This window comes from Apteryx mantelli, chromosome 5, assembly GCF_036417845.1.
Source record: "Apteryx mantelli isolate bAptMan1 chromosome 5, bAptMan1.hap1, whole genome shotgun sequence".
In the NCBI taxonomy this organism is placed as follows: Eukaryota; Metazoa; Chordata; class Aves; order Apterygiformes; family Apterygidae; genus Apteryx; species Apteryx mantelli.
Genome location: NC_089982.1, coordinates 17,975,391 through 18,000,286, shown reverse-complemented (window position 1 = coordinate 18,000,286; position 24,896 = coordinate 17,975,391). Strand labels below are relative to the sequence as shown.

The following is a 24,896-nucleotide window of genomic DNA, read 5'->3' as shown; positions in this document are numbered from 1 at the left end:
TCCTGTGGAACTCTGATGCTGGTCTGAGCAGGATGATAGTGCCTAAAGGCAAGATATCTAGATTTCTTCAGTAGTCAGTCTGGAGAGAGAGTTGCCTCCAGAGTGTGATTCATCATGTTCACAGCTGTCTAATAAGTGGGATGAGTTATCTTCCCTATGCCGAACTTAATTTTCATAAAACTTCATATGACACCTCTCACCTAACATAGAATTCTTTCTCCTGAGAAGTTCCTTACAGGAAAAGACAAGATGATGAGCTTAGCTTTTTGCCTAACTTATTAAACAGCCAGTGTCAGGTAAGGTGAATCACTATGTGTGACTAAATTATTCTGCTAATACACTATCTAGTTAAACTACACATGATAGTTCCGTTTGTATGTATTCGTTTTAGAACACCAAAATGGAGTAATCAGGCATATGAAGGGAAAACTTGCTTAGGCAATAAGAAATAGGGAAGGAATGTGTGGTATGAGGGAAGCGGCTATGTTTCATGTCTCCAGCATTTTGTCTGGAAGTTATTTTGAAATGGAGAAGCTGTTCTATGGCAGCCGTATAGGACTCGAGTAGATTCTCTTTCACTTCAATGTTAGTTATTTCTTACATATTCTATTTTCTAAATTATAATATTTATTTGTGGTTTTCACACATGAAGAAATATGAGGGGACTAGAAAAAGCTAATTGTTAGTTTGACGTTCTGGATCTGTCCCTGGGACAAAATGCTGTTTGGCTTTGTTTTAGAGACTTAACCTTCTTCACCCTCCCTCTCTTTTCCTTTTTTGTTCTTGGGGAGATGTTTGTCCATCTCCCATTTTTTGCATTCGTCCGAGCATAGCAAATACCACCAACAAAGCAAAACAAACCACTAGAAATAAAAGGCTGTTTTATTTAAGCCTTAAGACAGTGGTCCAGCTATGATGCTTGTGTTTCTGGACTTTATGGAGTTGTAGTAGGAAATGCAATATCTCAGTGTTTATTTTTATGGTTCTAGTAATGACTGATGCTCTTAGGCTTTAAGTGCCTCAAAAGATGAAGATACTTGGAAAAATGTCTCTTTGTAAAGTCAGGTGTACTGATAGATGAAGTAATTGTGAAGACCATAAATGTCTTTTTAAGTACAGAGCTGACGTCATTGTAGGAAATATATCAAATACTTGAATTATTCATAAGTTGTTGAAGTTAGTTTACAAAAAGCTCAGCAGAGATACAGCTGTCCCTTTGTTTCATTTTATTCCCTCAGTGGAAGGAGGAAAGGTTTAATATTCATTTAATTAGGCAGTGTGGTAGAGGGATTTTTGAAATGCTAATAGCTGAAATTTATGCAAAACTTCAGGGAAATCAATTTTATTTGCACTTCAAAAACACATTTCTGCATCTCGTTAGATGGCATAGTAGCATCACTGATGAATGCTTCTCTTATTTAAATCTATTATTTCATAAACGAAACCATGGAAGGGTTTACATAGCTTCCCGTACGAAGCGGAAGTGTTTCTTCGTGAAATGAGCAGGGAGAAGGTAGCAAACATATCTCGTTTTAACTTACCTTTAAAATGTTTTCTTGGAATTGATTGAAAACACAGCACAGCACTCCTGTTTTTGTACTCCTGCCTTCAGTTCAGAACTAAACAGGTTTTACCACAGCTAGGTTTTGCTTGTTAGTGCCTGGTTGCAGAGCCGGTTGTGCTGTGTTGAATGCTTCAGCATCTGCACAGTGTGTTTTGGTGAAGAGCGCTGTAACGCACTTGGCAATTTACCACCCTCCCAGGCAAGTGTCACCTTGAGGTACCCAGCTCAGTTGTCATGAGATTCCTGTGAGCAGATAACTGGCTTTTATTGCAGGTTCAATATTTAGAGCCCTCAGTGAGCTGAAACCACAGGCTGTTAGGGAGAATAATAGATTTGCATTCATGAGACTGATGTGAGGAAAGAACTAGCAGCACGTTTCTCACGTTGCATTTAATGGTGTGAAGTGATTAATTTAAAATCCATTCCAACGAGGAGAACTGTTTGTTCTCACTCCAGCTATCGGGGTGGAAGGCTTCAGGGAACAGTCAACAGCTGGGGTACTGGTGTCTCATGACAAACCCAATTTTAGTTTCCTGCTCTGAAGTCTGGTATTACAAAGAGTGCAGACCCCACTCTGCATGTTATTATTGTGAAGAATTTGGGGAACTTTGGATTTCTTCAAGAATTCATTTAAACATGGGGGGAGGAGGAGGAAGAAACCATCCCAGAGTTATTTTAAATGACTTTTGACTGTTGCCTGTGGGCATGCATGTCTGTAACAGGAAAGTTTAAACTCAGAAATTTCTCACGATAGCTACTCCATCTCCAGATTTCTTACTTCTGTGCATAGCAGGAGGGAAATGTTTCATATGTAGCTTGCTTATTTTTAAATCAAGAAAAGTGACTCTAGTTTTAAGGAAATCAGGACAACAGTTGAGCTGAAAAGTGTGACTTTTCTATGAATGGGCTTCAGTTCTCTGTGCTGTCTGAAGCTGCTTTGACAACTGTATTACCAAGATCCTGTTGCCGGAAGAGTTATCTTTGGAAGTCCTTTCCTTTGTGAAACTGCTCCAGCAATTAAATCTTCAAAATGGCTGTAGGCTTTTTGGGAAGGGAAATATCAACCTTTTAAAAAAACCTGAGTTTATGTAAGCGGACTACTGGTGTTTGCAAACATCCCCAAACAATATCTGGAGTAGTTGAACCCTAAAATGAGTTTTGAAATGGCAAAAACTTCTAAGTTCTAAGCATGTGGTTTGTTTGCTTTTGTTTGTTTTTGTTTTTTTCCCCTGGAGGAGTGTAATGTCAAATTTATTCCCTTATTCTGAACTGTTTTCCCCACCTTACAAGTTTTTTGAGGAGCTCTCTCTTTGCTGCCTAGGTAGACAAACTTCTGTCTTTCCCTCCGGTAATTACTGTAATGTGGCTGCGTAATCCATTCTGCAATCAAGGCATAAAGAAAATTGAGGATAGGGCCCATTAGCAGAGGAATGAGACTTCATATTAAACTAAGTAATAGAAACTACTCTACTGCAATTGTATTATTCGTTTTCATATTTAAGCCTAGATTTTTATCATGTAAATTAAGCTGAGGCAAAAATTCTAGTCAGCAGGCACTGAAACCTCAGCCTGTGCTGGGTGTCTAGCCTGAGCTCGCGGTGGGCTGTCTGAGGCCTGCAGTGAAGAGCATCTACTGCACTGATAGCTGAAATTCCTGAGAGTCTTGTGGCAATCCCAAGGGCTTCAGAAAGTTCAGCCCCTCCCAAAGCCTGAGGTTACCTGCCGTTTCTCAGACAAGGCCCATTGCTTTTATTTTCTAGATCAGATGCTGCCCCATAGCTTACTCTGCTTCAAATAAGCCATGCCCAATCCAAATCTCTCATCTTCTCAAGTTTCAAGGCCCTGAAAAGTAATTTGTTAGCATTTCCTGGTTTTGGAGGAGTTGTCCTTTAGACCACCAATGCTTTCTGCCAGCGGTTGTCCTTGGGATGCAAGAGCGTGGTTCTGTTCGTGTACTGCACAGCACCAATGTACCACCTGTGCTCCTCAGCTTAGCAGATGATCTCTATTTTGAAGAAACTCAGCAAGCTTTCCTGAAGTATTCTTTCAGATTTCATCTCTTCAGTTTGCTACAGTGCAATTAACTCAAACGCCTGTGTTGTTTTTTGGCAGCAGTCTGATCTCATAGCACAGCTGAAGCTTGTACGAACGCTTACAGGCAGATATAAGCTTTCTTGTCTGTTCTCCAAGGTAGCTGATTGTGAGCTTGATGAAAACAAGGTGATGTGTGGAGTGCTGAGCCGGTGCTACTGCCCTCTGCTCCCCACAAAGTTCACTCCTGTCTGTGTGGTGTGCAGGCAGAGCATGTTCAGGTCTGCCTGTGAAAGCCGCAGGCATACCCTTAAAGACCTACATCGCTCTGGGTGAAGCTGTGAATAATGAGATATTTGAAAAGTACTCAGAGCTTTGTCCAGGTACCAAAACACAGTAGAGATAATTGGTTACAGCAAAAGCACCTTGCTGGAAATGTTTTTCAGCATCCCTGAACTTTAAACCTGTTGTACAAAACAAGGAGCCAGAAAGAAGAATGAAACAGGGAGTACAGGTTTTCTTTTATGCAGCTGGCTTGCTACTTCTCCTTAGTGCTGTTTCAGTGACTAGATGATGGTTGAGCAAAGACAGAGTTAAAATGCTGGTTTGGGGTACTGGATGGAAAATGAATGGAGAAAGAAATAGAAATAGTTTCTCTTTCAAAATGCTCGTGTGGGAGTATTGCATCTGTCAAAATTGCGTTCTTCGGAGAGGAGACAGGATTGCATGGCTTTTCTGGTTTGTAAATGGTAGACCATCAAAATATTAAAAGTAATGAGGTACAGCTTTTCCTTAAATAGACAAAACGAGCTGTTTGGCATATGTCTACAGCATGTATTTACTAAATCCTGTACAGTAAGTGTAGTCTCTAGACCTCTGCAAATCCATTTTGCCTACTTCAGAGCTGTCCTTGGTTTGAGAACTTGATTTGGGCTTCATTGCTGCAGATGTTCTCCTAAGGAAGGATTGAAAGAAGAGGACTGAGAAAAGGGAAAGAGAGATTAGTCAGACTCTAACAGAGTCTGTTTCTTTTCGGTGGCGGAAGTGTGCGGTCATACCACTAATGGCAGTGCCTTTTCCTGGATTTTCAACGACGTACATGGTATAGCTGCATGCTTTATAGGTAGTATGCTGTGTCAGTTTTATTGCTATCACTTCTGTGCAGGGCTTTCTTTAATTGAATAACATCATATCAATGATAGGACCAACATTTTTACAAAATGTGACTTTTTGGTGAAACTCAAAGTAAGCTTGAAAGAGCAGTAAATCCCTTCCAGAACAGAGCCTTGCCTGGGAGCAAACAAGAGTAACTCCAGCCATTCTCTGCACCTGATAGAGGTGCAGAAGGGTAGAGGAGACATTGTACTGCTTGTAAGAGCACCTAAGAGCTCAGGAAGGGATTGTCTGCCAAGGCAGTCTTGGATTCACTCTGAATCTCTCTCTCTTTTAACCCTTCTCAGAGTATGGTGGTAAGTGGAAACTGCTCCATTATTTTGCCCAGAATTTCTTTGCACCACTGCTGCCTGTGGCTTATGAGGATGGAGGTGCGTTGTACATCTATGGTGTCTCAGATCTTCACACAGACCGTCAGCTAACACTCGGGGTAAGTGACACTTTTCTTGCTGCCCCGCTGTCCCTTCTCCTGTGATATCAGCAACTGATATGAGAAACTGCAGTGGACACCTCTTCATATGGGCATGCTTCAGTAAGCCCATGCCCAAACACAACGAGGTGCAATTCTTGTCCTCAGTCTTCTTAGGGGCAGCACTATCCCTTACTACTATAACAGTGCATGCTGCTTCACAGAGCCAGGAATCAGTTGCGTTGCCTATAGCCTGTAGGTGTAATTGAAGTCAGCTATTCTGTTCAGGTCTTAAAGGGGTTTGTTATTAAAACAAAGTTTGAAAAATGGTACATTGCTACTTAACGTATCTGTGGCCTGGATGTTAGAACTAGATTAATTGACTAAAGTGGGGGGAAAAAGAATTGTACCTTCTCTTGCCAGCAATCAAACGACACTGCTTTAGGAAAAAGAACTAGATTGTTTTGTGAAATACCAACAGAACAGCTAGGTAAACTTTAATTATAAGGTAACCTATGCAATGTTGCCATTCCACTATTTATGCCTTAACTGTTTTCTAATCAGCTATAGAAGCTGATAGGATTTCTTTGGCAGTGTTTGGGTTACTGAATTTTACTTTGCAGTGTGACCACTAAAGCAGCGTTCGGGTTACTGAATTATCCAGTCTTGCTATTCAGTTTTTTAAGTTTTGTTATTGTTAATCAAATGACAACGTGCCCCAAATGAATTTAGGGACTTGTTTTCCATTTACAAGATACAGTTCCTGACATAGAGGACTTACTATGTGAAAAGGCTGTGAAGGATGGAAAAATAAGCCTAGAGAGGTGGAATGACTCGCAGGTCAGTTCAGAACTAGGCATTTGGGTGTTCCAATTCCCGGTTGACCGCTCTGTCTGATAGGCCGTGATGAACCTTCAGGTTTATAAAGTTAGCAGTTCTTAAGAGATCCACTCTTGTTTCTCTTCTGGAGAGGTTTTGTGGCAGCTGACAACCTCCATTATGGAAAATGGTTGCCATTTCTGGATAGCCAGTTCTTAGAGTAGGACTGTGCTTAATGAAATTGCTTATTTCTGGTCTGAGTTATAGTCACAGGCTTAAATTCAGATTTTCTGTTAATGTCAAAGAAGCCTTGGCAATAGGGCAGTTCCAAAGAATACTGTATTTAGCAGTTCATGAAGAACAGGAACTTAAAACTTTTCGAAGGAGCTAAGATCTATTTTTGTTTGCAGACCCCTGTTAAGGTCAAATAACAACCTAAAGTATGAAGAGATAGAATCCTGTCACTCTGTTTAAGGTGCCTATTCTCCAAATTATGCTTTGCCTTTTTTCTTTTTTTTATTTCTTTTTTCTTTTAATATACGGAGGCATTCATAATGCATGCAAGGTCTGTGGGAAAGTATATTTTACTGTGTTAATATAATTTCCATAATCCCTTTTAAGATAATGCATGTTGCTTCTGTTTAACAGTGATTGTGCAGAAGCTCTAGGTTACCCAGTTGGGTTATATCAGATAGCGCTGAGCAATTTCAAGAAAATCCTTTGTTTGACTTCTTTAATTGGGGGAGGGAAGAGTCAAAAAAGGCTAATGCCTTTTTCTAATTACATTTCGCTGCACACCCATCACAACAGGAATTGGCAACCCCATACTGGAGCCTGGAAAGAACAAAAGGCTTTTCAGGTCAGGAGGAGCAACAGATCCAGACTGTTAGAGACAGATTTGTTTTTAGGTTTATGTAACAATCTAATTATTCAGTATTGATTGTTTCAATCTTTGTAGAGTTTCTTGCTATTAGAGGTGGAAATTGGGTGTTACTGGCAGGAGAACATATCTTGCAATGAGTAACTGCCAGGTTGTTTTCACAGACAAAACTTTTCTTTCGCTAGCTTTGTGCTCTCTCAACATGCTTGGCAGGTCACTGTGCACACATGGAGTTCTCTGGAGCCAGTGTGCAGCCTTGTCAAAGACGACGTGACCGTTAAAGCACAAAGCGCTGTCTCCATCTACAAGGAGCCCATAAGCGACCTGCTGAGAAGATGCAGAAACTGCACCAGGAAAAGCTGTGTTGTTACTTTTTACCTTGTGGGAGAAGGTGGGCTCCGCAGTCCTACGAACCATCACTTCCTGTCATCACTAAAGGATGCTGTGGGATTGGAAAAGACTCAGCTTAGTGTAAGCATCAGTCATGCTAAATTACAGTGTTTGGTTTTGCTAGTCTTGCTAGTTTGAGTTGTTTGCCTGCTACGCAGTGTTTGATTCCACTGAATGTTTTGTCTCCATAGCTGTAGCAATTCTAACCTTCACACAGAGTTCAAAATGGCTTTTTTGTTTCCTTGTCACTATATCCATATCCAAATATCACTGTTTTTTTTTTTCTTGTTTTTCTTTAATAATGAAGTCTCCATTTCATTTGGTTTGACTGTCTTTCACCTGTCTGTGGTAGCATCCCTGCTTTCACTCTTTTTGTCCCTAGATAGCAAATAGCATTGTGGCAAGTGTTTCGGCTTGCAGACGGTACCATATGCCAGTGCGAAGTGATGCTACTTGGGTGGAGTGTGGAGCGCACTAACTATTGTCATCAGCATTTCCTCTTGAAGTGCTCTAGCTCTCTCAGATCAGAGTGCCACTGCTAACACGCAGTATTGGATGCTTATTTCCCTCTTCTGCAGCCCCTGCCTTCTGCCTAAGGTGTTCCGATTTGCATAATAGTGATTATTTCTTGATATCTGTAAAGCATGTCAGTCTTCTGAACAGGCATAAAGAGTATGGAAGTGTTGTGTAATATTGTCACTTGTTCTATTTGGTGCTTTTCCCTAGATTTCTCCCACGCCTAGAAAGCACTGTGGTGTGTGTGTGTGTGTGTGTGTGTGTGTGTGTATGTATGCATGTTTAAGCCTCACATTTTGGCCTGTAAGTCTTACTCCAAAGTTGTTCGTAAGTGGAATAGCAGGATGGCGACCTGTGCGTTCTCGCATTTGGCTTCCAAACTGCAGCTCTGCTCTTTAGAGCTAAACTAAACAAGGGGGGGAGGGGGATAGAAGTCTTTAATCTCTTTGAATCTGGACCTGCTTAATTGCTTTACAAGGAAAAAAAAGATGGGCCAGATCTTCCTCTCTTATCTCTTTCACAGCAGCATGGCCTGCCTCCTGAATATACAAAGGAGAGAAGTCGGCCTGTTTTTATTCTTTTTAGCTGGTGGCACAATCTGGAGTCTGAGTCATGCTGGGTTTTTTTTGGAGGTGACATCACCAATAATAAAAGCTCTGTAACTGGAGCATCGTTAGGAAATTTCACTTTTCTTGTGGCTGTGTTGTCTCTTCAGGATTAACTAACAAGGATAGCTAGGAAGGATAAAATGAAAAGCAGTTATTTTAAGAAAGTATGGAACTGTGATTTAAAAAAAAAAAAGAATTCTGTTTTGCAAGAAGCTGGCACTTCTATACATAGTTACTAATAATCTAGACTTTCAAATACGTTATTAATCGAAGCACTACTCCTCATAGTGTTGCTTTGAAAAAACATGAAAACTTTTGCATTTCTTCAGAAAACACAAGTGCATGTGCTTTTTTTTTTATTAAGAATTAAGTGTTGTTTTTCTTGTAAGCAGGACGTGCTTTCTGCACTTTAATACATAATTTGTCTGCCTTTTTTTGTATATAGTTCGTTGGTATTGGGAAATGATACAGCACAGTATTTCATGATGATGAATGGAGAGTGCTGCATGAAAATGTATCCTGGCTGTGCTTTTAAGCCTCGGAGAGATTAACTACTGATAGAACTTAATTTAAAACGTTAGACCTTGTCCTGATAGTTCTCAACATAGCTGCCTTCTGACTGTAGCTTAAAAACTTCACTGCTGTATTCCGTTAGGATGAAGTGACCTACTGTGTTACTGTGATTTTTATTATCTTTTTCTCCTGTGTATTTCTATTACTGATATAATCAGAAGGGCCAGCTACTTTAGCCTGTGAATTTATAGAAATATGTTGCTAAAAGGACAAATATGTCTAACTACGGTAAGTATAGGATACCAGTACTAGCTACAGGTCATGTTATCATTTATTCAGTTATTTTCATGAGGAAGTAATAGTGATAACGCTTCATCGCATTTTTCCACAGTCTGTAATATTCTGTAGGAAGGCTATAATCAATGTTTGCCGGTTTTGTATAATTCTTATATATTCATCCTGTTGGTTTTTCCTTTTGTTCCAAAAGACATTTCCATAAGAGAATTAGAAGAAGAAAATAATTTTGATCAAATGTTGTTATTTCCAGTCTGTTTTACTGACATACAGCTCTTGCTCAGTTTGGGTATAACTGGTTTGTTCTTACTGCATGTGTATATTTTCATTGAGATATATATGTGTATTTTTTTCTTTCTCTTCCAGGCCAGTGTATCCCAACAAGACAGCATTTATATATTTGATCTTCAGACCACTGCAATTGCTCCTTTTGTTTCTCTGGATGTAGGGAGTATAAAAGGCAGATTTAATGAAAATGGTTTTCTCATGACCAAAAAGAGGAAACTGGTTGTTTTCTACCCTTGGGAGCCTACCACTGTTGAAGAACTAGAAAAATCTCTCAGCTTGACCTCTCTGATGGACGTCGTCTGAGGACACTTCAGTTCCTTCTAGACAAGGAGTGAAGTAGTCAAATTCTTCTGAATTTTCCCTCTTAAAAGTTTGTGTGATGAAAGACATGAGCTGACTGGAGAACGTATTATTCATTCCTGTCGTGTGTGAATTTTAACTGCTCTTTCAATGTAAAAATATCAGCAACAAAGCTTACATATGTTATATGTGATGCATTAAAAGTAAAGCTTTCTCAGGTAACTGGAAAAATATATCCCAGATATAAATTGGGAGGGGTGGGTTGGTGTAAGAGAGCTAGCTTGAGGCCTTCAGTTCACTTCAAATTCATCTGATTACTGGGTTGTGGATTTATCCTAAGTAAGAGGCTGCACAAATGCGCACCCCCAGACTACGATCTCAAAAATCCATATTGTTTCCCTGTTCCACTCTAAGTGAAAAATCATCTGTTAGGATACTGCAAGGTATGCTGGGGTCGGGGAATGGCAGGGAATAAAGCTCTGGCCACCTCCATGGGCACGCCAAAGGAGTTGGGTGGTACCCTTCCGTACCCTGTTCCTGGCTGGACTGGTTTGATCTGTCTACACCCAAATCTGGAGAGCACTAGTCCTACCCCTCTCACATCTTCAGCTGTTACTCCGTGAGGGTGTCCTGTCTGCCTCCTGCAAGGTAGGTACTCCAAATAGACCCAAAACCTGGACTGTTCAGTCAGGTATCAGGTAGGTCCCTTCCACCATCCAGAAGGGGAAATGAGTGTGAGACTTGTTTTCTTCTCTTTTTCATGCAGCATCGAGCAAAAACTTTCAGAGCTCTGCACCTAGCTTTGTCTGCTTCCAGAGAGCTGCAGGTGCAGTCCCAAACCCTTTGGCATGGGGTCCTGCGTTACGTGGCATGGTACAGGATGTGACTGGCTGTGGGAAAAGGAACAGGAGGAGGTTTGGCCAAGGGTGCAGAGAGGAAGGATGCAGTGCGGAGTAGAAATGGCCGTGTGAGAGGACCACAGAGTGACAAGTGAGGTGACTGCCTTTTTCTCTAGTAGATGCACAGTGCAGGAGCTGCTCTTCTCACGTGGACACTGCTGCACAGCCATTCTGTCACCTCATGGCATTCCTCGTGAGTGGCCCTGCACCCCACGCTGCTGCTCCTCTCCTTCCAGAGCAGTGCCTCTGATTAGTGCAGCTCTGGTTAGGAAACAAATTGGGTCATAACCCTGTCTCCTTTTTATTTTTTTTGCATTATGTTTCAAAACATGAAGTGGACGTGAACAAAGGAAAACCCCAGACTCCTAATTTCATCTTTTGGAGCAGGGGGAGAGTCTCATAGAAGACGCTGACTCATGAATAGATTCGGTGACACACTGAGCTTCCTGGTCCATAGGAAATATTTGTGCTTCATATTTTACTCTGTTTCTGAATAAGCTGTTGTTGAAATGTTTAGGTTTCCCATGGAAATGTCTCACTTTGACATTTTGTACAAAGAAAATAAGCTTGTTTCAGAGTCAGAGACCGCAGTGGCCTATGGAGCTGCAAGTCTTGAGGGTCTGGCCATCAGGAAGCCAATGGCTGGAAGTCCAGGCGACTGAGCTGACCCGCAGGCGGGCTGTTAAAGATCAGACTTGTTTTCAGATATGTTTTGAAACGTCTGGCATCTTGCTGGGGTCCCACAGGGAACCTGTTGCAGTTTCCTGCAGAGCACTTAGAGGAATTGGCACCTTAGAGCAGGAGATGTTTGAACCAGCTGTACTGCTGTTGTCCACCTTTCTGGAGCTCACGTGGGGCGAGCGGCTCCATGTCCTATTAGGTGAGTTGGAGAACTTTCATCTGAAAGTTGCCTCATTGCAGTGACTGCAGTTTTAACAGGCAAACAGATGGGCACGTTGACTGATGCTTGGTGATTTGCAGTGCTTTTTGAATGGGTCATTAACTCAAAGCTGAAATAACGCCTGAGCAAGAGGAAAAACTTGAAGTAGAAAAGATAAATGCAAGCTGCTTACAAATGCTTTATTTGGTGACCAAAACAACTAACTGCTGTTGCATAAGAGGGCTCTAAAGTTGTCCTAGTTAAATCATGAAAGTAATCAAAATATGTATGCATATGTACCAGTATTTATAGTTTATATAAGACACATATGGAAGTGATAGCAGTGAATAAGATTTAACAGTTAGAAAATGCAGACACTGATAAAGGAAGTTAAAAGTTATCTGAGTGACATCCTAGGCCAAGAAAATAAGAACAGTCCTTCAGTTCTTACAGTGTCCTGGAATGAAGGTGAATCAAAGCAGCAATAGAGTCAATATAAGGTAAGGTTGGAAAAAAATAACAATTATGTATAAAACATGGAATAAATAGGATTAATATTACTGCTATGTTTTAGGAAAAAGGCAGGTTGATGTCTTTGTCTTAATTGATACAGAAATGTCTCTTCCAGCAACATCTAGCTAGAATTTCAAAATGATGATTAATGATGTTAAATTAATAAAACTCTGACAGAGTTGCTTCAAAGAATATTAAAAGAACAGTGTTGTTTATTCTTAGTGCATCTCAGAATGAGTGAAGTTTTGGAGATGTAGAAAAGAGCTTTCTGATCTCTGAAAGGCATAAATGGTGAATTTGGATAACTGTGACCCTGTTAGCCTGTCACAAATTTTAGGCAAAATTATGGGAGAAATGATGTGATATATTATCAATAACGAAAGAAGGGGTCATGTAACTAATGTTTATCAACATCGTTTTATAAAAGCACAGTATTATAAAATGTTTTTTGCTGTTGTTTTCTGCAGTTACCAGATTGTTATTAAAAAGTACAGAAAAACTCTTTACTCTTATTTGTGAAGGTCAGAAGCTCCCCCAAAACTGGGTCCATTCCCTTTCATCAGAAAGCTTTAATTCAGCACTAGGTGCTGTTAAGAAAGATAGGCAGTTGCTCAAGCCAAATGCTTGGGCTCGATGCAGAATTTTGCGGGGGAAGTTCTCTTCTGTGATTAGACAGTTCAGATCAAAGGGTCTCCCCAGCCTTTAATACCTTTTTTGGGGTTACTGGTACTGCAGCAGCTTTGTATTTAAGATGTTATTTTCTTCTCTCGCCAGTGTGGCAGGGGCTGTAACATCTACCTTGTATAACTGTTTTCCCTTGGTATTTGTGCTGTTATGTACTGTGATGTATTTCTCCAATTATATTGTTCTGCCTTTGTCTCGGGCCTGGGCAAAGACAGGAATGCAACTGTGAGGAGATCTTCAGAGTATTCATCACTCATGTCTATGCAGCCAGCTGTAGTCGTTCAAGGGCTGCTGCAGCTGCTCGGCTGCCCCTGTATTGTCAGTTGTGCCTGATGGTCTGCGAATCAGCAGCGGGAGGATTAGGAAAAGCATTTGGTTAGTGTCATGGTGCTTGTCCTCGGTGTTGCTGAATTATTGGTGGTAACAGTAGAGGGGCAATGCCCTCATCAGGATTCTTTCAAGGTGCAGCCTTGCAACGCTTTGTTCAAAGGATCCTGAGTTTGCCTGTGCTGATGGCTTTTGCTAATTAACAGAGCGGTGGAGACTGAGTTTGCCTGCTGGGCTCCCTCTGGGCTGTTCTTCACAGATTGCAAAAGCAGCAGTCATTTGCCCTTAGCAGGAGCCATTACTAAAACCCTTCCCAGAACAGAATTTGAGAGCAGATTGTGGTTGCAAGCTGTATGGCCTGGGCTGCCTCATTGTCCTAAGACTGCTCTGTGGCACAGATTCGGCCCTGAACCCATTCCGGACCTGCAGAGATCATCTGGAGCTGTGGACCACTCCTCTGGGCGGTACATCCTGCTACACCAGGCAGGTTTGCTCTAGCTTACCACAAGCACTTCTTCGAAGCTCTTCCAGCTCTTCCACCTCCGCTTTCCAAAGGAGCACGTGACTATACCTAAAACTCCTCTCTAATCCCAGTAAGCGTTCATAGCTCTCTGTCAGTCTTCTGTTGTTACTCTGTACGCTGTTTGCATACCTTGGGGCCTGGATTTCTTTTATTTATTTATTTATTGCTGTAGAGGCACATCTTTCTTCAGTACTTTTATTTCTGTTAGTGCCTCTTTGCCTTTGGAGATAGGGAGCAGAAACGGTTTTGGTAGTCTTGCAGCAGTGTCAAGTGCAGAGAAACAGGCTAGTGAGTCTCTTGTTCTCAGTAAAAGAGAGTTAGACTTCGTAGCTAAAAGCCAGCCTTTACATTGTCAGAATCCCAGTTTACCTTTCTAGCCCTTTCTTACCCTCTGAGGCACAAGTCAAGTAATCCAGTAAATTGCCGTTTGAATGTTTAAGGACATGTTCCAGTCAAGGAACAGGGTTAGGTAACTAAGTTTCCCAATCAGATGTTATAAAGTATCAAAATTAAAACTGCAATTCAGTGTGAAATTAGGGGGTGAAAAACAACTCTTAAGCGAAAAATACAAAATCTTAAAAATTACTTCATATAGTAAGATACAGTAAAATTTTGGCAGAGACAAAACTGAGTAATGTCAGTTAGTAAGGATCTGAAAATGTCAGTTGTGATTATGACCGTGTGCCTGGCAGCCAGAGTAAAGGTGTCTTTTTCCAGTCGAGGCAACTACAGCAAAGGAGACATGCTGCAGCACGACGGGAAACAAACAGCCCGAGGACACGTCAGGAGGAAGGTGGTGAGTCTGGTTGCATGCCAGGACCTGTTCTTGTGGGGAGGGGTCGGCTTTTGGCTAGGCTCAAGCAGAGACTTGGAAGCTGATCTTGAAATTTCTTGATGGGCTCAGTGAGTGGAAAGTAGTTCAGTATTGCTCTTTCCTGAGTAGCTTTTTTGCTTTGTGGCTGAGTAGCCAGCCAGGTCTAGAGAGCAACGCTCAGAAGTGGAGCTCAGCGCTTGATCTGTGCCATGTTACCTGGGCTCCTGCAGGCGTATTTTTCCAGTTTATGCTCTCATACATGTGACATAAGAGTAACCCTTCCTTTCTGCACAGGGAGTTGTAAGGATAAATCTCTGTCCGAGTTGAGCAGATGCTATGATAATGAGATACATTTTGATTGTTACCTGTTAAGGAAAATACATCTGCTTTAAATGTTTCTGTTAAGACTTGTCTGCATTGCTTATGCTTCCTCTTGGTGAGCCCATATCCACTGTACACCTTCCCAATACAAGTAAGGAGGCAGCAGCATGCTCTCATGCTTCCCCTTTCCCCTGGCCTCCTTCCAGGTGTCACCTATACAAGCAAGCGCAACCCATACAGGGGGACCTTCCACTAATCTGAAAAAAGATGGAGCAGAAAGTATAAACTATGTGTTTTAGTATTTTTCTTTTCATTGGGCTGTTTGAGGGAAACACTAGACTTTCCAGTAGGCTTCACTCTGTCAGATGAGTACAAAACAAGAAGATACAAACATGTCTCCTGCTAGGGCTCTGTGCCTTGCTGTTTTGTGCCATACAGCCTACAATGCAGCTGGGGGGGGGTTCTGCATCCTACGCTTACCTACTTCTGACAACAGGTGCAGCATGCCTGCAACACATACTTAAGGAGCTAAGGGTTAAAGCAGATGGGAAAAGGTGTCCCCTTATGTGACTTGACTGTCACGATAGGAAATTTAGTGTTCCTGTTTGAGTTGCTGAGAATATTTCTAAATTAATATTGTTCTATTTCTAAATCAATATTGTTCTATTTCTAAATCAAGAAAGCGTCTGAAGCCTCTTTTGTTAAATAGACTGCAACTGAGTTGCTGCAGACGGATAGCGAGGAAAGAAGAAAGACTGACATTTAAAGCACTTGAATACAAGGGGCCTCAGACAGATCTCCCGCTGTTCATTGCGTGATCAGTAACCTGATGAATAGCTATTATGCAGCATTTGGTCACAAAATGCTTAGGGAAATACAGGCCCAGATGTCTTCTGTTGGTTTAAAAGCAGAGCTGTGTCAGAAGTAAGGCTAAAAGTGCTAAGCAACAGCCAGCTCACCCTGGTGACCTGCGGGATTGTGGAAACCTGGATAAAAGTCTCTGCCACCCCCTGAGCTGTGCTGAAAACTCTGTGACAGTAGAAGGTGCATTTGACTCGGACAGCAGCTCTGACAAGAGTGAAAATGTCCCCACCCCCCCATACCCTGGAACATGAGAATTTTTGACTGTTTCTGGGTAAAAAGAATAGTTAGAGCTGGAATGCAAAGAGAATGCTAGACAAGTAAATTCATTGAACAAAAAAATCCATGAACCTATGATACCGCACATATAGCTTATACGTACAATAATTGAAAGACTGGCATTTGTACCATTGTCCATCCTGTTTCTCTGGAAGTAATTCAGAAATTCAGCTGGGTATAAAATTATTTCACAAGTTTTTTTCATTGATACAGGTTTAATTCATTACAGCAAATACTGCATATTTTTGAATATGGAGACTGAATTGCTACAACACTAACAATTTCTGAACTTTGTCTTGATTTCCTGTCTCCCCCCGGGGGCTGCACCCAGGTTACTGAGGACTGAGGTGAGCCGAGAGCATCGCTCCATCAAATCTCCAGCTTTGCATCAGGACAGCTGGCTGCAAATAAGTGATAATGGTTTGACCCTGCTCATTACGCTTCCTCACAGAATCTCTTACCTGTTCTGTATTCTCGGTAAGGCCAATGTTTGTAACTGTTACAACCACCATTGCAGAATTACCATGAAGCAAAAAGAAATGCTGCTCAGGAGCACAGTTATGGAGGAGCTTTTAGATGGTTCTTGCTTGGGACATCTCAGAGTTTTGCTGAGATGCTAAATAAGTTGATTTCAGTGGAAATGATTATCTGCTGCTATAATTACGAGAAGAGAGAACTAACAGAGACCATGAATCAGAGGCTTTAGTTCCAAAGCAGAGACATAGCACAGCTGCTCAGCAGCAACTGATGCTCCTGGCTTCCTCCTGTAAAAGATATCTGAGCTTTAACACAAGCTGCTTCAACCCTTCCTTTATTTTAGTACTTGGAAATAAACATAATTTTGCATCAGTTCCTAAAACTGAAATGATAAATCTTTAGTAGCTCTACTTGAAAAATAGGTAAGAATTGCAGCAAGTGTAGACAAGAGATTTCATTTTGGATTTTTATTATAAAAGTAAAATAAAAATAAGCATTTAAAAAGCACACTTTTTTAAAAAAGAAACTGATATAAAAACTATTTACAAATAGGAAAATGCTAAACTTGGAAAAAAATTTGAATAAGAGGCACCAAAGTTAAGTTTAAATACATTAATTGAAATATACAAGATTCTTTTTTAAAATTGTCTTTTCTGTTTCAGAGTAGTCATTGTTGTGATTAAAGTCATGATTTTTCTTTGCCAGCTATTTTATGAGCTTTTTTCATGGAACTGTGCTGCAGAAATTGTGACGGGATAAGCTAGAAGCTGTATCCTTTGATTGCTCTGTGTGCCTTACCTCTTTTTAAATGAGTTGGTATTATGCATTAACAAGGAGTGACTTTCATCTAAAAAGGAAAATCCTCCCAAACCAGAAGAGCTCAGTCAGTCATTCACAGTGTCCAGTCCTGTGTATTAATGTGGCACTAGAGCCCTGGTTATCGTATATGGTTTGTAAATAAACAAAGTTAAATGTACTTGAGGAAGGAAGCAATGGTTACAAGTTGCATGCTGAAGTCGCAGTTGGTTCAGGTGTGTGTGTGGTTCCTCCAGCGCGGTTTTGGTTGTGAATTTACTTCCCTCTGAACAGGGTGACAGACATGTTAAATGTCATGTTTGTTCCTGTAATTGCACTTTGCTAACTAGCTATATTTTACTTTGCACTGAACTTTCATGTCCATAGCCCAGGGTAATTTTGCTAAGTGTTATTGATGACTTGCTGTTCAGAGACTCGGAATAAGTAAAGCTCAGTTTGCGGAAGGAGGTCTCCACACCACTGTCACACATGCTTTCATTGTCTTGAAATTTGCTATTATAAAGTTCACCTGAGAGAGAGAAGAAGGAAAAATGTTACAATTTCTTCTGTTTCAGTCATGTCCGGAACAGCCTGAGGACTATATGGCAGTAGTAAAGCTGTTGTATAGGAGAACTCTAACTGTAACTCTTCCTTTGCAATGCGAAAAGTGCTGAATGGTTTTAACTGGCCAGATGATATGATCTGATGCACTGCTGTCTGCGATCATCTGCTGTCACGACTGGTCAGAGCTGATGGGATTAGAAGCCCCGTGCTCTGCTGGAGGTAATGCTGTCACACCACACCAGAGGCAGGACACTGTAGGAGTGTGGTAGTAGCAGGGTGAAAAGTTCTCTGGACCTCAGATGCGTAGACTCTGTGCAAACGCATAGCTCCAGGATGAGGCCCCTAAAACTCTCCCATGCTATTTCACTTAGAGATTTCTTTTTGAGATAAATACCTGAATAATTTTTATCTAGTTAAAGTGAGCCTGAAATACAAAGAGTTCAGTAGCAGCTATCACCTGTGCGAGATCCACAAAGGAGTGCCTGATGGCAAGAGAATTGTATCTGACTTAAAGGTATGGTGTGGGCTCAGTGCTACTGAAACACCAGTCAGGATATTATGGAGTTCAGTATTTTGTTTTTTTGTAAACAGCCGCTTCCAAATAACATGTGATGCAGTCCATTCATGTTAAAAGCAGCAGAACCCCTCCTACTCCCTTCAGTATTAATCAAAAGACACTTATCCCTGACTCCTATCCTTAGGTTCAAGGAGTTGTTAATATCAGTAAATGGTAGATGGCTGGTTTTAGAAAAAGGAGCCAATAACTGCTCCTTATTTCTCTCTCTTCTAGGCCTGGCAAATGTATAAATGAGGAAGTCCTGCTGCAGTAAAATATTTCTGGAACTGGTAAGCAGCTCAGGCATTATGTGTGTAAGCAACTGGAAAATCTATTAGCAGTCCAAGAAAGCAAAAAGAACAGAAAAGTGTTTTAAGCTCTTGTCCTGCTGTCAGTCTTACCTGTCTGTCCTTTTGTGGAAGAGGGTGGTGATGGTGAGGGAAGAGCTTCTACTGTGCTGTCCTCCTGGTGAGACTGGCTTTGTGAGATGGATAGTGCTTTCTGAATGACTTCAACGGCTTCTGTGTAACCCATTTGTCTCAAAGCAGCGATCAGCTCTTGAATTGTACCACCAGAAACCTAAGCGAGAAGACGACGTAAGATGGTTGTCCTGCAGGTACGCTTGCTAAAACTGAAGGCATACGCTGTCTCACTGTGCAGGAGAACAGTGTTCTCCACGTGCCTGTCTGTCCTTTAAGACTTGTTAAGGCCACGTTACCTCGTAGTTATCTAGCAGAGTTTTCGATGGGGAAGGGCTCAACCTGAAAGCGTTGTTAAGTATGCCAAGACCCAGTTTTTGTGCTAGGGTAGACCAGTTTTTGTTTGGATCAGGTGCTTCTAACAGTTTGTAAAGCTGCATCTTGGAGCTTTCATTCAGCTCTCTCATATGTCCTAGGGAACAGAGAAAGACATTAGTTTATTATTTATACAAATCATGCACCAGTTCATTTCTAAGCAGAAACAAAGCCATATTAGAGAGATACCTATTTTAGTGTCCATCAGTCACAGTATTTACTATTATGTAACTGTAATAGTAAAAATATACTACTTTGTCTTTGTGACCTACCTCTAAACAGAATCATGCTCCTTTTAGGAATCTGTGGGGGTTTTCTTTCCCCGCCCCCTTTCATAATATCAGTTACAAACTTATTGCAGAGCAACAATTTCTTCAGCAAGGACACTTTCAGTACTCAGCTGTTAGTTACTAGAGGGTTATTGTCTGATCTTCTTTATAGGTGTTACCTTGTGTCAGTAAGTCCTCTGAAACCACTGCTGACTCATAGGGTTTGCCATTTAATATGTCATACACCTAAAAGAATTCAGTAAAATTAATATTTACAAGAAACCTGATTATTGTTTATTATCTTGTGAAGTCTCAGTAGTGTTGTCTAAAACTCTGTTTTCATCTGTAAATAGGCAATTTTTCTGTCCCAGGATCAGTATGACTAAAAATACTGCAGAAGACCTGGGCAAAGTTTGAGGGGAAACCTTGAGAACTTAATCTCCCTTGCCCTTTAGCTATGTAATCTGGCAAATGATAATGTGTTTTCAAGGTATGGAGGAAGTCTTTGCTGTAAATAAAATCTGGCTGTCTAAGTAGGCGTTATCTGCCAGCAACAAGTAATTTAAAATAAAGCATGGTTTAGATTTTCACCTAAGGCACCACTTCCCACCCCAGCTCCACGTGATCAGAGCTGCTGACTGCTTGTGCCTTACGCTCAAAATTAAACCAGCTGCATGCATTCAGATACTAAAGCATCTACGTGTAGGGAAAATACACTTTAGTGTCCTAGCCAAAGCATCTAATTCTGAAGAACACGCAGCAAAGAAACCTGCTACAAGCATCTCGCCCTGAATACGTGCCTTAAAATACATGTCTTAAAATACATGCCACCCAATCAGCTAAATACTTTCCCCTCTTGAAGACTCTAGTGCAACTATTTCAAGAAGTGCCTGGTTATTCCTGTCTTAGTTTAAGCAGTCTGTTAAGTGGAACTTTCTGCCAATGCTGTTTCATGATTTCTGGTAGCTTGCTTAGTTTATTTTTTGATAGCATTTTAGGAGCTCTGGTAAACTTGTCACCAATGAAATAACTATGGACCACAAAACAAGTTCACTGAGAGCTGAAGCGTCATTTAGTATTCAAAAAAAGAGAAAAGATCCAGACCACATACCTCACAGTTGGCCGCCATATCCAGTGGTGTCGTTCCAGGCACAATTCCTTCATCGTCATCTTTTACATCCTCTAGATCAAACAATGGCTCAAAATTCTCAATATGAGGATTTGCACCTGGAAAATGAGGATTGAAAAATATCCTAAGAAAAGGTTTTGGCTTTCTTTTTGGCAGCATTTAATATATACATTTAAATTTTGAATGGCAAATCTTTTACTAAAACTTAAGCTAGCCTTTTATATTAAGTTAACAAATAGATTTTTTTTTTTTTTTTTTGTATCCACTAAAAATTTAAGTGCTGTCATGTCCCTGTATAACAGTACTGTCTCACAGAATCACAGAATGGTTGAGGTTGGAAGGGACCTCTGGAGATCACCTAGTCCAACCCCCCTGCTCAAGCAGGGTCACCTAGAGCACGTTGCACAGGATTGCATCCAGGCGGGTTTTGAATATCTCCAGAGAAGGAGACTCCACAACCTCTCTGGGCAACCTGTTCCTGTCTCCATTATACAGATGGAAAACATCAAAAGCAGAGCATTAAGGGCCAAAGAAGGAACTATGCTTACATTTAAACTGGCTTTCAGTCCCATTCTTGGCTCAGACAGAGCATGTGTGATGAAGTGATGGGGTGGTGCTTCTTTTCTTTAGTGTCAGAGAAAGTGCGAGTTATTTAAAGACCAAGTGCACCCCCTGAGCTATGGGAGGCTTAGCTTTCTATTTCAAAAGTGAAAAAACAGGTATAATGGATCTAAATAGAGACCTGGAAAGAATGCTCCAATAAATACTCAAAACTTACTCTGTTGCTACAGTGAAATGAAATAGGAGACATTAAGAAGCTCATGTTTCAGTAATGTTTTTCTTCATTTTTAAAGTAGTCTGACACTTGTCTCAACTGTATAAGAAAGTCTCTTTTCTGCTTCTTTAAATACAAGAATTTATAAAAGAAATACTCAAACTTCTAAGTGCTTGAGAGATTTGTTTCTTAATACAATTTGTTTCATAACCATTAGATGGTGCTAAAGAGTAGCACAGCCTCTGCAAGTGGGACTTCTGACTAGAAACAAACCTTCATGCTTTTAACATCCGATTTCTTCTGCTTGTTAAATAAGTTCACTGGCATATTCCTTTCTGTGCACAACCTTCTAATCTGAATTCGCACTGTAAAATACAACTCCCAGAAAATACATATTTTCCTACCTGCTGCTTTGAGGAGTGCTGCCAGTTTTGTAGAGCCCCTTCCAGCCGCTATGTGAAGAGGAGTTGTTCCATCATATGTAGTGCTGTCCACATCTGCATCACCCTAGTTTTTATTGAAAGACAAAAAGAGTGCTACTTGTGAATACAATACTTATGTCTGCATAAACATTTACTGTGCAAACATGCACCATTCCATGCCTGTGCACATAATACTTCTAATCATTCTTGAAAAGAAGGAATTAGAAAGTAACTACAACTGTCCACATGCAGGAACAGATGATGGTTTTGGGCTCCAATATTACAGCAGGGGCCACAGCCTAAAAACCCAAACAGGGTTAGGTAGATAAAACACAAAAGCCACTTTGCAGCCTGTATAATAGTTCTGTTATCTAATTACCCACAGTGGTTGGAGCCTGAGCTCGTGTGCACTGAAACCACCTTCCTGCTGCTCTTCAGGAGAGCAGGGAGGCTACTAACACGTTTGTGTGCACGTACCCGCGAGACCTGCTGGAATTAGGGGTGTGTAGAATCAAGGTGTTAAAGAAATGAGACAAGTATTTATAGATCTACACAACTATTGCCCTGTGCACATCTGTACATGCATTCCACTTCATAAAGATGAAGCGATTAACTTGTACATGAGCAGTTTCACTGGCCTCTGGGATTTCTCAATGCAAATTAAACATGGCATATGCGGTCAGGTTAGGGTCATAAACTGTAAATTCCTCAACTTATGCATAAGGTTCACTAGCCGTGCTGAACAAGTAATAACAAACAACACTAGCAATAATTTTGCTATCGTACCAATTTGAGCAAACAAGTCAATAAACAGAAAAAAAGGCTCTAGTTTCTGTTACACTTAATCACTTAAGAATTTTAAAGCCTTATTAAATATGTAAGTGAAATGACCTGAAAAAAAGAAATTTTGCCCTCACCTCAAGCAAAAGGCAGCCTGCCAAAGGGATGTTCTCTTGTTCAACAGCCAAATGCAATGCAGTTCGTCCAGATTTCTGTTCCTGAGCGTTGACGTTAACTCCAGCAGCAATCAGTTGTCTGAGACAGGACACGCTATTTGCCATCACCACCATGTGAATTGCACTGAGACCTACAGCAAAACAAAACCCACCCATCATGTGTGTTAATATTTGAAAAATTCAGAAATGTCAGAGTAACAAGTTTTCTGAGTACCCATATCTATAAGACTCTGTAAGATGACTGAGAGTTACTGTAGTTATCTGAGCACAAGTGATTTATTTTGCCTGGCTGTGCACTAAAAGATGGTATTAATAAAAATGCTCTTTGTGCATAAATTGGGACTAGTTGTGTTATTGATGGTGATTCAAAGCCATGCATGAAATTAAAAAAAAAAAAATCACAGCAAATTGCAATGTGAAATGGAAGTGGGGGGAACTAAAGAGCTCATCTAGACCATCTCTTTGCCTCAAAGGAGGCAAAGTTAGTACTGAACAATCAGGTACCCTGCACTGGCCCTGTCCGCTACTGAACAGTCTCTTCTAGAAATGTTCTGGGGAAAAATGGGTACGTTTTATTGCCATCTTCCTATAAGGTCACACTGCCCTTTCACCTTAGATTACCCTCACCAGCTCAAAAAGAGAATAAATCTTACACTTAGAAAAAAAATCCTCTCTAAGGAACTTAGCATGGGGTTTTGATTCACATATTGAAAATTTTAGCTCAGACATTTTAATCTACTAGCACAGGAGTTCTAAATTTAAATGACCTGTGCCATTGAAAAGTAGGAGATTTGGGGCTTCATGGATATTTTATAGGCTCTAACTCTGTATAGTGACAAAGTACCAGATGTGAAACTTAACTTGACACTGGTCCAAGAAATGATTTTTGAGGGGATTTCATTCACTATAGAGGAAGAAACATTTTCTTCTGAGGGGATTTTTTTTTTTTTTTGATTTTTTTTTTTTTTTTGAAACAGTGGTTGCATGAGGCATCTGAGGAGGAACACCGTGCTTGAAATTTTGTGACCAAAAAAAAAAGCTAAAATTCAAATCCACACTGTATCACGTGGACATTACCAAACCTTGTGTTCTGTACAACCAGGAACTCTACACATCTGTATTCCCTCGTATGTGACTGCAGGCATGTAAAAGCCAAAGGGTACCATTAGCAAATTTAGGAAAAGATGCTATTTCCAAGGTTTGTATCCATTTGTGTATAAACACTGTGTTGTCAAAAATGAATGCGCTTGTCCAGTAAGTATAAAATAAATACAACCATTATCTTTCCATACCTTCACCATTAGAAAGGTCAACCATCGGAGATATCTTCTTATGCTTAAGGAGTAGACTCAAAATCTTGTCGTCTCCTTCAGTAGCAGCTAAATGCAAGACAGAATTACCATGTCGATCTAGAAGGCTGACATCTGCTCCAGCCGTAAGCAAGTCTTCTACCACATCAGCCTGCTTTGTGATGACTGCCAAGTGCAAGGGGGTCTGGAGGTGACAAAGAAGTCGTGAGAAGATGAGTAACAGCTACATCACTTCTCTTTTAAACCAATAAAAGCTCTTAGTATGAGAAAATGTTATTCCACTTTGCAGCTAACAGAAGTGGAAAGCTGGCATGCGTACATTTCCTTCTAGCGTATCCTGCAAATAAGGTTCCTGCTTAGAAGAAATAAAAGCTGCCTTGGCCAATGTCAGGAGTCGGACTGCGGGAGGAAGGCAGGTGTTGCCTATTCTCTAGGCTGGGGGACTGACCAGGTCCTCCAAGAGGGGCCGTACCAGGGACTTGGGAAATGAGACGATCCCTGGCACCCCAGATCCTCTAACCCTGCTTCCGCTGCCCCGTAGCCAAGCTCCTGCTGTTGAGGAAGTGCATGCCCTTTTCAGAGCCGGTTCAAATCCTGCCTCTGCCACTGAACCATGCACTAACACTGCTCCCAAAGGACACGTTCACAGCCAGGGGTTTAGGATTTCCTTATCTCTCAAGACGATTGCAAAAAGAAAGTAAGAAAAACCTGTTCTGTGCAACTTGTCGAAGGGCAGAAGAACTGTATTTATGCAGCATCTTGTTGAGCTGGCTGTTCTCTATTTGCATACAAAGACACCTGTAGCACTGAGAGGTGCTTTCAGGCTGAGCGGTTTTAAATACCTCCAACAGCTGATTGTATACTGCATTCTTCAGAGTCTTGCCAGTAAACAGCATCACATATAACATTTTCAGAAATGTAATACGTGTGTTTGTTTAAACAGGAAACCATCCCAGTACATGT

General features: G+C 40.9%; 2 protein-coding genes and 1 long non-coding RNA gene across 8 annotated transcripts in view; 2 read left to right on the top strand and 1 right to left on the bottom strand.

Moving 5' to 3' along the window:
- The window catches only part of MANBA (mannosidase beta), a 46,222-nt gene extending 36,206 nt beyond the window's left edge, over positions 1-10,016 (top strand). The window contains exons 15-17 of the mRNA XM_067297019.1: positions 5,056-5,198; positions 7,090-7,347; positions 9,564-10,016. Of these exons, the coding sequence (XP_067153120.1) occupies positions 5,056-5,198; positions 7,090-7,347; positions 9,564-9,788 (626 nt within the window). The 3' untranslated portion in view covers positions 9,789-10,016. The remainder of the gene's footprint in view (positions 1-5,055; positions 5,199-7,089; positions 7,348-9,563) is intronic.
- Positions 10,017-13,348: 3,332 nt separating this feature from the next.
- Positions 13,349-18,672, top strand: LOC136992246 (uncharacterized). 2 transcript variants are annotated; one of them, XR_010884346.1, is made up of 4 exons: positions 13,349-13,681; positions 14,329-14,407; positions 16,218-16,363; positions 17,734-18,672. It is a non-coding gene; the product is annotated as an uncharacterized lncRNA (long non-coding RNA). The 2 variants fall into 2 exon arrangements; XR_010884345.1 differs by having other exon boundaries at positions 13,349-14,407.
- Positions 16,362-24,896, bottom strand: part of NFKB1 (nuclear factor kappa B subunit 1) — a 61,712-nt gene continuing 53,177 nt past the window's right edge. For 4 of the 5 annotated variants that reach the window (XM_067297568.1, XM_067297567.1, XM_067297569.1 and 1 more), the window contains 8 exons: positions 23,916-24,117; positions 22,585-22,754; positions 21,650-21,752; positions 20,453-20,568; positions 19,521-19,587; positions 18,997-19,169; positions 18,680-18,857; positions 16,362-17,687 (listed from right to left, as the gene is read on the bottom strand). In XM_067297568.1, coding sequence (XP_067153669.1) covers positions 17,509-17,687; positions 18,680-18,857; positions 18,997-19,169; positions 19,521-19,587; positions 20,453-20,568; positions 21,650-21,752; positions 22,585-22,754; positions 23,916-24,117 — 1,188 coding nt within the window. In that variant the 3' untranslated portion in view covers positions 16,362-17,508. Of the gene's footprint in view, positions 17,688-18,679; positions 18,858-18,996; positions 19,170-19,520; positions 19,588-20,452; positions 20,569-21,649; positions 21,753-22,584; positions 22,755-23,915; positions 24,118-24,896 lie in introns of those variants that run through there. The other variant, XM_067297570.1, reaches the window with a different exon arrangement.